Raw genomic sequence first — 14,203 nt, 5'->3', positions numbered from 1 at the left:
GGAGCTTGAGAAAGAGCTATTTGAGAGGGTTGAAGATGCAAAATCAGAATTGAAAGCAAGGATGAAGATGATGATAGTTGTGATAGTTTTTGGTTATATGATCATGTTTGGTCTAATTAAGATAGCAGGATGAGCTAGTGTATGATGGGATTATGTTTCCATAATGTTGTTGTTAATGGTTATGGATTCCAAGCAAACTAATGTTGTGTTGTTAGTGGTGTTTAATCAATCTCTTTAAATAACTCAGCAATAAAATTTACTATAACTCAGCCATAATTCACTATAACTCAACCGTCACCAGACCTTTCGTTTTCCCGTAAATATTATAACTCAGCCGTCAAGTCATATATATCACTTATTCACTTATTTACTTTCAAATTGTTTGTTGTGATAACTCATCCATAACTCACTATAACTCAGCCGTCACATGACCTTTCGTTTTCCCGTAAAAATTATAACTCAGCCGTCAAGTTATATATATCATTCATTTACAAGAGTATATCTGGTTTTTAGAAAGTTTTAAAAGGTTTTACAAATTGTTTATAATGATATATATCAATTTGATTTGCTTTTCTAAAAGCTTTACAAGTTGTTTCTAATGTTTTAAAACAGTAAAATCTGAATAAAATATTATTTTAAAATGGAGTTTACAACACCTTACAACACCAGAGACTGAAATATTTTGTTAAAAAGAACAAAAACAAGATAAATTATTCAAGAGTTCTTAAAAATAGATATGAACTATTTCAGTTCATATTTCAGTTTCCTCTCCCAGTGTATTGATTAGTCATCTCTCTAGCCATCATCTACATATTGCCCTGAATGATGAATTATATCTTTTATCATATAAAGCATAAGTCACCTGACTAGTCAAAATCTGACACATAGATTTTTATTTTATAAATTAATTTAAAAAATATTAACCTAAAAGAAAACAAACCAAAACATTTATATCCTATTTTAACGGAGACAAAAAGAAAAGAAAAAGGAAACAGCAATTGTAAACCCATATATGAAGCTCATCGAGAATTCTATAAATAAAAAAACTTTAAATTAAACTGTAAATCATTTTAATATTCCTAATTTTACTCCCATTAGGACATCTGTACTCGAATAACGGTGACCATTTCTAAAAAAATAAATAAAAATTATATTTTTACAAATTTTCTTTTTATTTATTTTTTTAATATTTGTACCATAGAATAAATGACATATGTCTCATTTGTTGTGAGAACCATTTCTCAAGTTTCTCCCTGAAGTATCAATTCTCTTTCTTTTCTCTTCTCTCTCTTTTTATTATTTTTTAATAAGTGTATTTAGAAGAGAATCTCCCAGTAAAGATGGTCTTAGTACCTCCATGTTCAATCTGACTTATAACTGATTCGTCTCTTATTTAATTCCAATTAGTTCGACTTCTTCTCTGTTTAGCTATTCTTTTTTATTCTTATTTTTCTCTGTATTGCTCTCCATCTCATTTTTTTTTGTGGTTGTCATATAAACCTACATGCTACAGTTAAAATTCTCAGGAAGGTAAATGCTTAATTGTTTTCCATATTATATTCATTCATTTACTTTACTCATATTAATTCGGATTTTTTGTATTCAGTTGGAAGATGCATCTGGATGATCTCATGTTTCAAATCTAAATTCTATTGAAAAAGAATGGATGATCACATCTAATATCCCTGTCAATGACATGGATTGTTTTAGTCAAAAGATTTGGGTGTCTTTACATTTATTTCCCGCACATTTCATTGGTATGTTTATTTACAAATGTATTTTTACATTTCATTTTGCACTGCAAATATTGTGCATATCTATATATACATTTTTCAAGTACATTTAGCAAATAAATCCTGAAGTTACCACCTATTTACAAGACTGTCATTAACATTAATTATTAATTTGTTTTACATTTAATTAATTAATATTAAGTTTCTATTTTTGAAAATAAGATTTTCCATCCTAAATAAATTTCCAAAACATTTGGAACCACTCCCTTTAACATTAAGTATTAAGTTTATAATTGATTTAATTAATATTAAGTTTCCAGTTTTACAAAACAATATTTTCTCCATACACAAATTTACTAAACAATCGGTCTAACCAAGAAACGAATTGATTTTCGATCTTGGAGAAGGATCCGTGGCCGAGATTTTTGATCTCAACGCATTGATTTCCTCCTAAAATAAATGTTCATNAGAAAAACTAACTGTATGATTTTAAAAGGTAACAAATATATTTACTATTCAATTTGATATCTTAATCAAGGAATAATAATAAAATATAAAAGATATTGCTTGCTCACAAATTTATTTTTATTTTGTATTACGTATTTAAAAATATTTTTTACTTTCACGGGTTTCATATGATGAGTTTTTGCGGATTAAAAATCTTTGAATATGTTGTCTGACCCGCCTAGAATGGCGGGTTTGAAATATAGAACCAACACTAAAACTATTAGTTTATCTCATATATACTATAAATTTGTAATCATTGTTTTGAAAATTAACTTATAAATTATTTAGTATATGAAATACAAAATATTACACATTCTTAATATTCCAAAAAAAAAAATACACATAAAAGTATACATTAACATACTATATAGGAATATACCTCTCTTTAATTCTAGAGAACAAAATAAATCTAGAATTTTATATTCTATCTAATAACAAATTTAATGTAATTAAGTTATAAACTTTATAAAACGTAAGAAGAAGAAAAAAAGTTCTAAACAAAATTCTAAATTAATAAGACTAAAAGTAAATTAATTGAAAATTTGAAAACTAAATAAATTAAAAATTATTATTTAAAATACAAAAATTTATAACTTAGTCCCGCGGTGTATCGCGGGTGAATTCCTAGTTTATAAAGGATAACTAAAGCGGTAAGGTGTAATTTCTTTTCTTTTTTTGTTCAGATATTATTAGAGAATTGTTGGTATGAGTGACATTACTGAGAAAAATCGTTCAGGGAATATGTCGAAGTTGTTAGTCAACTTAGAAATCTCAGATTAGTCATATCATAACTATTATCATTAAATGGTTAGGTCATCGGGGATTTTAAGAGGGGTTATAGTTGAAAAGAAGCAAAAAATTAAATCAGAGAAATAAAAAAAACTATAAGAGAGCCTCTTATTTAGTAGACTCGTTTATGGAATAAGAGACCATACGTGTCACTTATTCGTTGGCCGAACCAATAATAGAAGTAGGAATTTTTTTTTTCCGGATCAGAATATTTCTTCGTTTCATCTCTCTGTCTCTCTCTTTCTCTCTCGATCGAAGTCCAAAATTCACAAAGGAAGGAGATTGAATGAAAGGCTATGGAATCAAAGGAGATTGGGGTCAGAGGAGATCCGATGCAAAGTTTGTGATTAAATCTGCGGATGGGCAATCGGAGGATATTGAATCGACTCCGACATTGAATCGTTTGAGATTTGATTTTGGAGTCGATTGATTCGGATGAGATTGAAGCTATTGGAATCAGAGGGTAAACAAGTTCACATATTTTGCAAGCTTTTCAAAGTCGAAAACTTTTTATCAGCTATGGCGGTTTTGTTATCATCTCTGATAGTCTCTACACTAGGAATCAACATCGAGACGAGTAAGAATCTGGGTGTCTCGTATTCTTCTTCCCCCCAAATTCACCTCTTTAGAATCTCTACTCCACTGCGTATTCAAAGATCCATTGTCGTCTCGAGCCGTAAAAGTGTGAACTTTTTCATCTTTCATAATATCAAACATATAGCAAAAGGTGTAAATGTTTATTGAATTGATGAAATATATTGTGTACAGAGGTAGACTTATATACAAGTACAGAGCTAGCTAGGTTATTGAGAAGAGAATATCTACATGATCTAATTTACATAAATAGAAGATATGAACGTATAATCAGGAAGTGATAACCAAATCATTTGTCATGATTTACTCTTAATACGCCCCCGCAAGATGGAGGGGCATGGCGTAACTCCAATCTTGCTAGCCAGAGTTGTAAACGAAGTGCGAGGAAGCGGCTTGGTTAAGGCATCGGCCAACTGATCTTTTGTATGAACATGAACCACACGTAAGGCACCAGATTGAACTTGATTGCAAATAAATTGATAATCCAAAGCTATGTGCTTCATTCTTGAGTGAAAAACTGGATTGGCACACAAGTATGTAGCTCCCATATTACCACAATACACGATTGGAGCAGATGGTAGGCGAAGACCAAGTTCCTGAAGAAGAGAGCATACCCATATAAGCTCAGAAGTGGTATTAGCAACAGAGCGATACTCAGCTTCTGCGGAGGACTTAGCAACACCTTTTTGTTTCTTTGACGACCATGAAACAGGATTATGACCCAGATAAACAACATATGCATTGGTAGAGACATATTCATCATAATCTTCAGCCCAATCTGCATTTGAATAGGCATGAAGAGAGAGGAAATTGTGGCATTTAAGAAAAATGCCATGAATAACGGTACCTCGGAGATATCGCAGTAACCGTTTAACGGCTTGCCAATGATCAGAAGTGGGAGCATGCATGTATTGAGGCAGTCTATTCACCGTATAGGAGATGTCAGGGCGGGTGAATGATAGATATTGCAAATTGCCAACAACACTTCTATACTCTGTCGGATCATTAAGTCTGGATCCAGAAAGAAGTTTTAGTTTCGGAGACGTCGCCATAGGCGTTTTAACCGGCTTGGAGTGAAGCATATTAGTGCGAGCAAGTAAGTCGAGTGTATAATTTCGTTGGTTTAAATGCAGACCGAAGGAAGTTCTGGTAGCTTCAATACCAAGAAATAAGACAGGTCTTCATGATCCTTGACAGAGAATCTGTTAGCTAAACCATCAAGCGTATAAGAAAGTAGAGCATTATCATTACCCGTAACGATAATATCATCTACATAAATAAGCATATATACGATGGAGGTGCCATGACGCAGAATGAACAACGAGGTATCGGCCATGGAGTTTACAAAACCCACCATGAGTAGATAAGTGCGAAGTTCAGTATACCAGGCCCTAGTACCTGTTTCAGTCCGTAAATCGCCTTGCGAAGCTTGCAAACATAGTGAGGCCTGTCTTGATCAACAAAGCCAGGTGGTTGGGACATATACACCTCTTTTGTTGGGTGACCTAGAAGAAAAGCATTATTCACATCAAGCTGTCGGATTGACCAGCCACAATCCACCGCAACACCAAGAACAACACATATTGTTGTAGATTTGATAACAAGACTAAAGGTCTCTTCATAATCTAAACCATGTTGTTGATTGTATCCTTTGGCCACTAACCTGGCTTTATGTCGACTGATCGAGCCATCAGAATTGTATTTGGTTGTGAAGACCCAACGACAACCAACAATCATGACATTTGAAGGAGGCGAAGGTACAAGATCCCATGTACGATTCCGCAATTGAGCATTCATCTCATCGGTTAATGGACGCCTCCATCGTTCATCTTTCAAAGATTGAATCGCCGTCCGAGGTTCATAAGCAGCAAAGGGAAGAGTAGCACTAAACAAATATTTTTTGTTTGGTTTGGAAATTCCAGTCTTCGCTCTTGTAGACATTGGGTGAACATTGACGGTAGCAGGCTGAACAATCGGATTGACTTGCGATGATGGCAACGACGCCGAGGAAGAAGACGAAGACAAAGTAGCGGACCGGGTAGGGGATTGCGTTTGTGGTTCTATTTGGTTAGTGACTGATTTTTCAGAATGGACTTGTGTTTCTGTTTGGGCCGTGTGTTTGTTATTCGGATGTTGGGCCAAGTTTGGTGTAGGTTGTAGCAGCTGGGCCATGGGTTGCGGCCTATTTTGTGTGGGAGCAGTAGGCTCAGAGGAAGTGGATGAAGACGACAAAGATGGAGATAGAGTCTGAGAATTACTTACCTGAGGTGACGGCAGCGTAACCAGAGATTCAGCCGGAGAATGAGGAGCCGGTGAAGGTGTTGGTGTCAGTGATTGTGTTGGTGCTGGTGATTCAACGTGTGATGCATCATTTTCAATCGGCGAAGTGGTTGACGAAGAAGGGTGAAGGACCGAGCGGATGGGAGACAACGAATGTACAAGGAGGTGTAGACGTTGAAGGAGAGATCTCATCAGAAGCGATTGGAGAAGCGAGAGGGCGACGGAAAGGTAATTCCAATTCCAAAAACTGAACATGTCTTGACACATATACCCGACCAGTGGGTATATCGAGACAATAATAGGCACTTTGGGTGGATGAATAACCAAGGAAGGCACATCGTTTGGACCTAGCGTCAAGTTTGTGCATTGTATATGGGCGCAACCAAGGAAAGCATACACAACCAAACACCCACAACTTGTTGTAGTTTGGTGGATTCTTAAACAACTTGTGGTATGGTGATGTGTTGGAGAGAAGAGGAGTTGGCAGCTGGTTTATGAGATACACCGCGGTTGAGAAGGCATATGACCAGTAGCGTAGAGGCATAGAGGCTTGGGAAAGCAAGGTGAGACCAGTCTCAACTATATGTCGATGTTTTCTTTCAGAGATGCCGTTATGCTCCGGAGTATGTGGTGGTGTCGTGTAGTGAGAAATGCCGTTAGCAGAGAGATAACGACGAAGAGCAACATACTCTCCACCATTATCCGAATACAAGGTTTGAATTATTTCCCGAAAATGATTTTCAACCAGCTCTTTAAACGCTATGAACACTCTTTGAACATGAGATTTGTTTCGTAGCGGATAGAACCATGTGTACCGTGAATAATGAGCCACAAAAATAAGATAGTACTTATAATTGTCAACTGATACAACCGGAGAGGTCCATACATCGGTGAACATATATTGAAGCGGTCGACTGGAGATAATGGATGACGAAGCAAATGGTAACTTATGCGTTTTATTAAGTAAACACTCCGAACAGGACAAAGGGACAGGAGCAGAAGAAGACAACGACAAAGAAAAATTTGAGATAACAGTTTGTAACACCGAGGCAGAGGGATGACCGAGACGAGCGTGCCAGGACGAGATTGTTGTCTTTGGACTTGGGGACGCATAGAAGGTAGCAACGGATGATGATGTAACTGGCCACTCGTACATTTCGTTTTTAGTTTTGCCTTGGAGCAACTTGGCTCCCGTGCTGAGGTCCTCCACCTGAAAAGAAGCAGGAAAAAATTTCACCGAGACTTGGTTAGAATTGCATAGTCGATAGACTGAAATAAAATTCTTGTGTATATGGGGAACACACAAAACGTATCTAATTTAAAATTTCTTGCAGGAGAAGAAAGTGTTGTTGAACCAGTATGAGTAATAGGAAGACCCGAACCATCACCAATGACGACATCTTCACCACCGGTATATGGTTGATGCAAGGCCAGATTCTGGAGATCAGAGGTAAGATGATGTGTAGCACCACTATCCAGGAGCCATGGGCCAGGGATATAGGGAGAGGCCATTGCGAGATTGGCACAAGGTTGCCAAGGAGTAAAGGGACTGGTTTGTGAAGAACCAGTAGAAGACAAACGTTGTTAAAGTTGAGGACACCTCTTTGCGGAGTGGCCCTGAACATTACAGAACTGACAGCGACCGAGATAGGGTCGAGATCCACGATAATTGTTGTGTTGTTGTGGCTGCCAGTTTGAATTAAAGGAGTTGGAGTTGTATTGTTGCTTGTTGGAATGATGGGAAGCACCATGACGAGGAGAATTGTTAGTGTGGGTATTGTTGTTGTGGTGACGATGCGTAGCAATATTGGCGGTCACCGGAAGCAGCAATGGTACAGAAGTAGAGGCAGAGAGAGGCCGAGCTTCACGATTGAGTAGACCTTTGTGGACATATGTGAGGGTAGGTGGGACATCCCAACTTTCAATTTGATCAATTATAGGGCGATACTCTTCGGGCAGACCATCAAGAAGAAACTCAAGCTGATCTTCATGGTCCATGGGCTTACCAAGATTGGCAAGAGTATCAAAACGTGTGGTTAGTCCTTGAAAATACTCTTCAATGGTACGGTCTCCTTTCTTCCAAACTTTCAGTTTATCTCTCAACTGCTGAACATGTCCTCGGCTTGGAGTTGCATATGTTGCAGCGAGAGTTGACCAGATCTCCGCAGAGGTGGTAGTTCGGGAGAGTAGCGGCTGCACAGAAAGTGATATGGAGCCAGGGAGAGCACTATAGAGGAGGTTATCCTGAGATTTCCACAAGTCAAAACCTTGGTTAACAGACAACACACCGTTGTTTGTTACCGTAGGAGACACTACAAGAAAACCTGCGTTTTGTGATACCGGTAATCGTCACAAATGGGTCACAAAACACATGTTTACGACGGTTGAGCGACGACCTCTAGTAGTCACAAATTTCTCGTCGCAAAATGACAAGCGTCGCAAAAGTGTCACAATTTTGCAACGATTTTGTGACTACTAAATTTGGTCGTTTATAAGCGATTCCTTTAAGACTGTAACTTTTAGTCGTAAATTAAAGACCAAAACGTGACTGAATTTGGAAACGCGTATATACGACTACGTTAGGACGAGTTGTGCGTCGGTGAATCATGACGAAAATATGGTCGCAAATAAGTGACAAAGGTCGTCTCAATTTAGTCGCAAGATAGTAGTAAATTAGACGACGTATTTTTGACGCTTTTGTGATTCATGTGTATTTGAGACGAATTAGAGACTCCTGGTTTGGAGAGAAATAAGCGTGTCATTAGTCACTACTATTATTGTTTTACCAATTTAGAAAGCTGAAATCAAATGCTAAAAATCCTGACAATTCAAATTTGAAACCTAAAACACCATATTGACCAAAAAACACAATCCATAACCAAAACATTAACAACATTCATGTTCCAAACAACATTCATGTCCCAGAAGAGATAATTCAAGTTCCAACAAAAGAGATAATTTCAAAAGAGAAAACAAACATAAACAATAAGTTCAGAAGAGTAGAAGAAGATTAATTCTGAGAGGTAGAGAGAATGACTAAACCGTTTTCATTGACGGTTTGTTCATTGGCAGGTATGGAGGCTGGTGTAATGCCATCTCCGGTGGCTGGTGTAGTGCCTTCTTAGGTGGCTGGTGCAGTGCCTGCATCAGTTGCAGGTGTAGTTGCTGGTGGTGGTTGGTGAGCATCCATATAGTCAGCTAATTCTGGATCTTTTTTCTTCATGAATGAGAAAAGGTGCTCCAAGGTTTAGAGTCGAGAAAGGGCTTGTTGGTGTTCTTCATTTTGTTTCACGAGCTTACGACGAGCATCTTCAAGTTTCTGATGCAACTTCAACAGAGATGAGGAAGAAGAGCTTTCACAACTCCCTTTTCTTTTCCCTTTGGCCATGGTTTCAGCAAGTCATCCAAGCCCAAAAGGATTTCCCTTGTCAGAAACACAACACATTATACAAGCTGAAGCTAGAATCAGAGAAATATAAATCAAATGAAATGTAAATCTAAATCAAAAACCGAAAAACTTACAAAATCCAAGCTAGAATCAGAATTACAAATCGACATTAGAGAGAATCAAAAGCTAACTCTAACCAGTCAAAGAATCAAAAGATAACTCTATCCAAATGCAAACTTAAACACAAATATCATAAACTCAAACACAAATTCAAAAGCTCAAACAGAAATTACTCAAACAAGAAGCCAAGATTCCTTACCATATGGTCTCAACGCCTTCAATATGGTCCTTAATAAAGACTGGTAGATGATTTCGCCCAGGAAGCTGCAACAAACCGTCAATCAAAGCTTCATAGTCTAGCGGCACCGGTGGTTCTCGAGCTTCCGGTGGACATTCCCATTCGCCATCACTAGAATCTTCATCACTCTCAGGCTGTTCCTCTTCCATATACTCATCCTCATCGAACAGTGGCTGACGAGGTGAGGTGCTTGGTCGTGTTGCGGAAGATTTGCTTCATTCCATGGTCTTTGTCTCGGGGAGCAACAGACTTCCCTCCTCGTCCTTTGGTCGATTTACCAGCCATTAGGAGCAATCAAAGAGAATACAGAGAGATTGGGTTTAGAGTATGAGAGAAATCGATCGAAATAGAGAGATTTGGTTAGAAATTGAAGAGAGAGTTTCGGGTTGAGAGGAAGAGAGCAAAACCCTAGATCTAAAAAGTTATGTCGATATTTACTAAGTGTCGAATGGGTTTTGTTTTAACTTTAGAAATCTTACGTAGTCACAAAAGGGTCACAAAAAGAAAACCCGAAATTTTAATCTGAAAACCCGAAATTATAATCAAATATTAGGAGGGAGGTTTTGCCGCTAAAAGAAAACCCGAAATTTTAATCTGAAAATCATCCGTCGCAATTATGTCACAATACAGTCGCAAAGAAGTTTGAAATGGTCGCTAATAAGTCGCAAAGTGTAGCAAAGAGAGACGAATTTGTGACTAACATCTAAAAGTCACAAAATGTTTGTAACGAATTTCTTACCTTATGATCGAAATAACACCTATCTATTGTGATGTAAGGATGATATTACAATAATTAAAAGTCTAGCAAGTTAAATTATTAAAAACACATGCAATGCTTGTAAGTTATGAAATTGCAAACTCATTACTTAACATTACATATCATGTTACATGTTATGGTTTGATTAATTATAAAAAAGATACAAAACCATAAGTTGACTATAGCATTGCTTATTTTTCCAAGTCTAATGTTGTTGGAGTCATTATAAGACTTATAATATAGACAATTGTCAAAATATGAATAGATAAATGTCCAAGTAAAATACGAGTGTCGCAAAGACGTTACAAAGTCATCCCGAACTCAGGTGTTAGTCGCAAAGTGGTCCCGAACTCAGGAGGTGGTCGCAAAGTCGTCGTCTTTTTGTAGCTGATTTACGACCACTTTGTAACTGCTTCAAGAAACAGACGCAAAAACGCTACCTTATTGTGACCAATCTAAAGAGTCACAAAACTTTCTAATGAATTTTAAAGCTTTTGATCGATCTACAGTCCATCTAATCTGTTACAATCAATGAAATTACAACAATAGAGCAAGATTAATCCTTTACATGACAATAATCATGAAATGCATTTAAGTTCTGATCATTACAAAGCATTACTAAACATTACCTAATATATTAAGCAATGTTTAAGATTTTTAAGAAATTCTTACAAATGTTTAGAATTCTATAATATTTGTATGCCACTGATTATATTTTTCCAAGTCTAATGTTGTTGGAGTCATTATAAGACTTATAATATTGATAATAGTAAAAATATGAATAGATAAATGTCCAAGTAAAATACGAGCGTCGCAAAAGCGTTACAAAGTCGTCCTGAACTCAGGTGTTAGTCGCAAAATGGTCCCGAACTCAGGCGGTGGTCGCAAAGTCGTCGTCGTTTTGTAGCTAATTTACGACCGCTTTGTAACTGCGTCAAGAAACAGACGCAAAAACGCTACCTTATTGTGACCAATCTAAAGAGTCACAAAACTTTCTAATGAATTTTAAAGCTTTTGATCGATCTACAGTCCATCTAAACTGTTAGAATCAATGAAATTACAACAATAGAGCAAGATTAATCCTTTACATGACTATAATCATGAAATGCATTTAAGTTATGATCATTACAAAGCATTAGTAAACATTACCTAATATATATTAAGCAATGTTTAAGATTTTTAAGAAATTCTTACAAAAGTTTAGAATTCTATAATATTTGTATGCCATTGATTATATTTTCCATGTCTAAGGTTGTTGTAATCAGTAGAAGACATCTAATATTGACAATGGTATAAATTTGAATAGAGAAATGTCCAAGAAAAATATGAGCGTCGCAAAGTCATTACAAAGTCGTCCTGAACTCAGGTATTAGTCGCAAATAGGTGACCGTAGATTTGTTCCATTTTGATGAAAACACATAAGAAAATGCCCAACAAAACAGAAAAAAACACCAAAATTTCATATTGAAACTTGCAGCAAGCACAGGCGGCGCTTAGGGTTTGTAGAGAAGAAGATGAATCGTGTGTAAATTATGTTTTTGCCCATCTGTCAGTTTTTTGCGTCTCAAAGTGGTCGCAAACTATGACAGGTGAATATTTGTGACGATTTTGCGACTTCATTTTGGGCGTCTCAAACATTAGGTGAGTTAGATACTAATGTTTCCAACGTTTTCTAAATTTATTTTGCGATTGATTTGTGACGGAACAAAAAAACTTTAAGAGAGTTACAAATAAATCTTATTTTGTAACGATTTAACGATGGCTTTTTGCAACCCTGTTCTTTCCGTCCCAAATTAGTCGCAAACTACGACCTTTTTTGGACCAGTCTTAAAAGCGTAGCAAAAGGGTCCGCGATTTGCGACTACTCGCCGACTTCCCAACATCGTCGTTAATTTGCGACTGATTTGTCTTGGTATTGGTGTTGGTCGTTAATTGGTCACAAATACGTTACAAAGTAGTCGCTAATATTTGCGACTACAATTTTGGTCACAACCAATGGTCACATATCGCAGGTTTTCTTGTAGTGAGATGGAAGTGGAGTGGAGCCTTCAAGATAACCAACCAAGCCATAGCCAGAAACATGGGCTTGAACTTGTAGTTTCCACATAAGATAGTTTGTGGGACTGAGTTTAGTAACATTCGTCATATGGATCGTAAGAAGAGAGGTAGTATTGGTGTTGAGAGTATCGGTTATGGTGGGAAGAGTAGCCATGACGGCGAAAAGAGAAATGAAAAAAAAAAATTTGCTGAGAAAAAAAGATTAGGTGTAGAGATCGTTTGCTCTTGATACATGTAAATGTTTATTGAATTGATGAAATATATTGTGTACAGAGGTAGACTTATATACAAGTACATAGCTAGCTAGGTTATTGAGAAGAGAATATCTACATGATCTAATTTACATAAATAGAAGATATGAACATATAATCAGGAAGTGATTGACCAAATCATTTGTCATGATTTACTCTTAATAAAAGGTGTGTCTTTTTCTCAGTGTATGTCTTGTGGGTTTACAGATTCAAGAACTGGTTTAGCAAGCATGGATAAGAAATTGTTGCTGGAACGATATGGTTATGATGCCAATGATGAATTTAGGTCTCAATCTAAGGTAGATTTCAATTGTTTCGATTTGGTTTATGATAAACTGTTGAGAGGTGAAGCTTGAGTTCTTCTTATTAATGGTTAAAAAAAAAACATATTGTAGAAGGCGAGAAGGAAAGAAGAGAAAATGAGTGGAAGGAACAGCCAACAAGTAGAAGAAGTTGTTGTAGTACAGCCAAGAACAACTCATAGGTTACTTCAGGTGTGTATATTTGCTTTGTTTCATTTTCTTTTGTTTTGGGGTTTCTGTGTTTGATTTTTCTCAATGTGTTTTGTGTGTTTTGGTTCTTGCAGGAACGGCCAAACGAAAGAAATTGCTTTCTCTTAAGGGAATGGATGTGAGACCTATGATGGAAGTTGTTAAAGGAGCAGCTTTTGGGATTCTCCAGGTAAGAGCTCTTTTTATTGTTCTGTGAGATTAACATTCCAAGACTGATTCTTCTCTTCATTATGTAGGCTGCTGGTGGTTGTCCAACGTCTCTGCGTCCTGGTAAGTGGTTGGATTTGTACAGTGGTATAGGATCTGTAGGAATTGAAGCCATCAGTCGAGGATGTTCTGAGGTAACAAAGAACTATTAGTGGCAGGAATTGTTTTTGTGGTTTTGTACTTGACTTAATTCTCCACAGGCACACTTTGTTGAGATGGATCCTTGGGTTGTTTCAAATGTTCTACAACTAAACTTGGAACACACTGGATTTGTTGATGCTTCGGTTATACACACTGCTCGAGTCAAAAAAAATTTGGAACGTGCAGATAAAATAGTAGGCATGTCTTGTCTTTAAGATGTTAAACAGTTTTCAGTTTCATAACTTGTTAAACAGTTTTCAGTTTCATAACTTGTTATTACTTGCAAATTTCAGCTTTCTTTTGTGTTTGTTAAGATTATTCTACTTTAAATTTTTAATTTTTTTTAAAAAATTTTCAAATTAAGAAATTCAAAATTAAAACCCACTATTGGAGGACAAAATTTTAATTCGGATTCTCAAAGTTCTTATCCTACTAAAAGTACAAAGTATATTAATTAAAAATTTTAAAAGCTCCAAAAATATAACCCCCCATTGTGGATGCCCTTAGCTCAAATTACTAAATATTTTATTCTTTTATTTAAATTGTGCAGGGCAAATAATTTTTCTTGGGAGTCTTATGAAGACCAAGAAATATAATGGTAACAAAGTCCATCGTATAACTAATTTAT

General features: G+C 36.3%; 1 protein-coding gene across 1 annotated transcript; it reads left to right on the top strand.

The window, feature by feature from the left end:
• LOC104772705 lies at nucleotides 3,549-13,904 on the top strand. The gene is made up of 7 exons (XM_010497289.1): nucleotides 3,549-3,711; nucleotides 12,923-13,014; nucleotides 13,111-13,208; nucleotides 13,291-13,396; nucleotides 13,464-13,568; nucleotides 13,635-13,769; nucleotides 13,869-13,904. The coding sequence occupies exons 1-7, from the start codon at nucleotides 3,549-3,551 to the stop codon at nucleotides 13,902-13,904; spliced, it is 735 nt and encodes a 244-aa protein (XP_010495591.1).

This window comes from Camelina sativa, chromosome 20 (genome assembly GCF_000633955.1).
Source record: "Camelina sativa cultivar DH55 chromosome 20, Cs, whole genome shotgun sequence".
In the NCBI taxonomy this organism is placed as follows: Eukaryota; Viridiplantae; Streptophyta; class Magnoliopsida; order Brassicales; family Brassicaceae; genus Camelina; species Camelina sativa.
The sequence above is the reverse complement of the archived record's forward strand: the minus strand, read 5'-3'. Positions and strand labels throughout refer to the sequence as shown.

Excerpts from the sequence above, each read along its gene's own strand:
- LOC104772705 (XM_010497289.1), top strand. The coding sequence starts at position 3,549 with ATGGCGGTTTTGTTATCATCTCTGATAGTCTCTACACTAGGAATCAAC. Across the intron at positions 13,397-13,463 it reads CAGCTTTTGGGATTCTCCAG|GCTGCTGGTGGTTGTCCAAC; the intron begins GTAAGAGCTCTT and ends TTCATTATGTAG. Across the intron at positions 13,770-13,868 it reads TGGAACGTGCAGATAAAATA|CTTTCTTTTGTGTTTGTTAA; the intron begins GTAGGCATGTCT and ends TGCAAATTTCAG.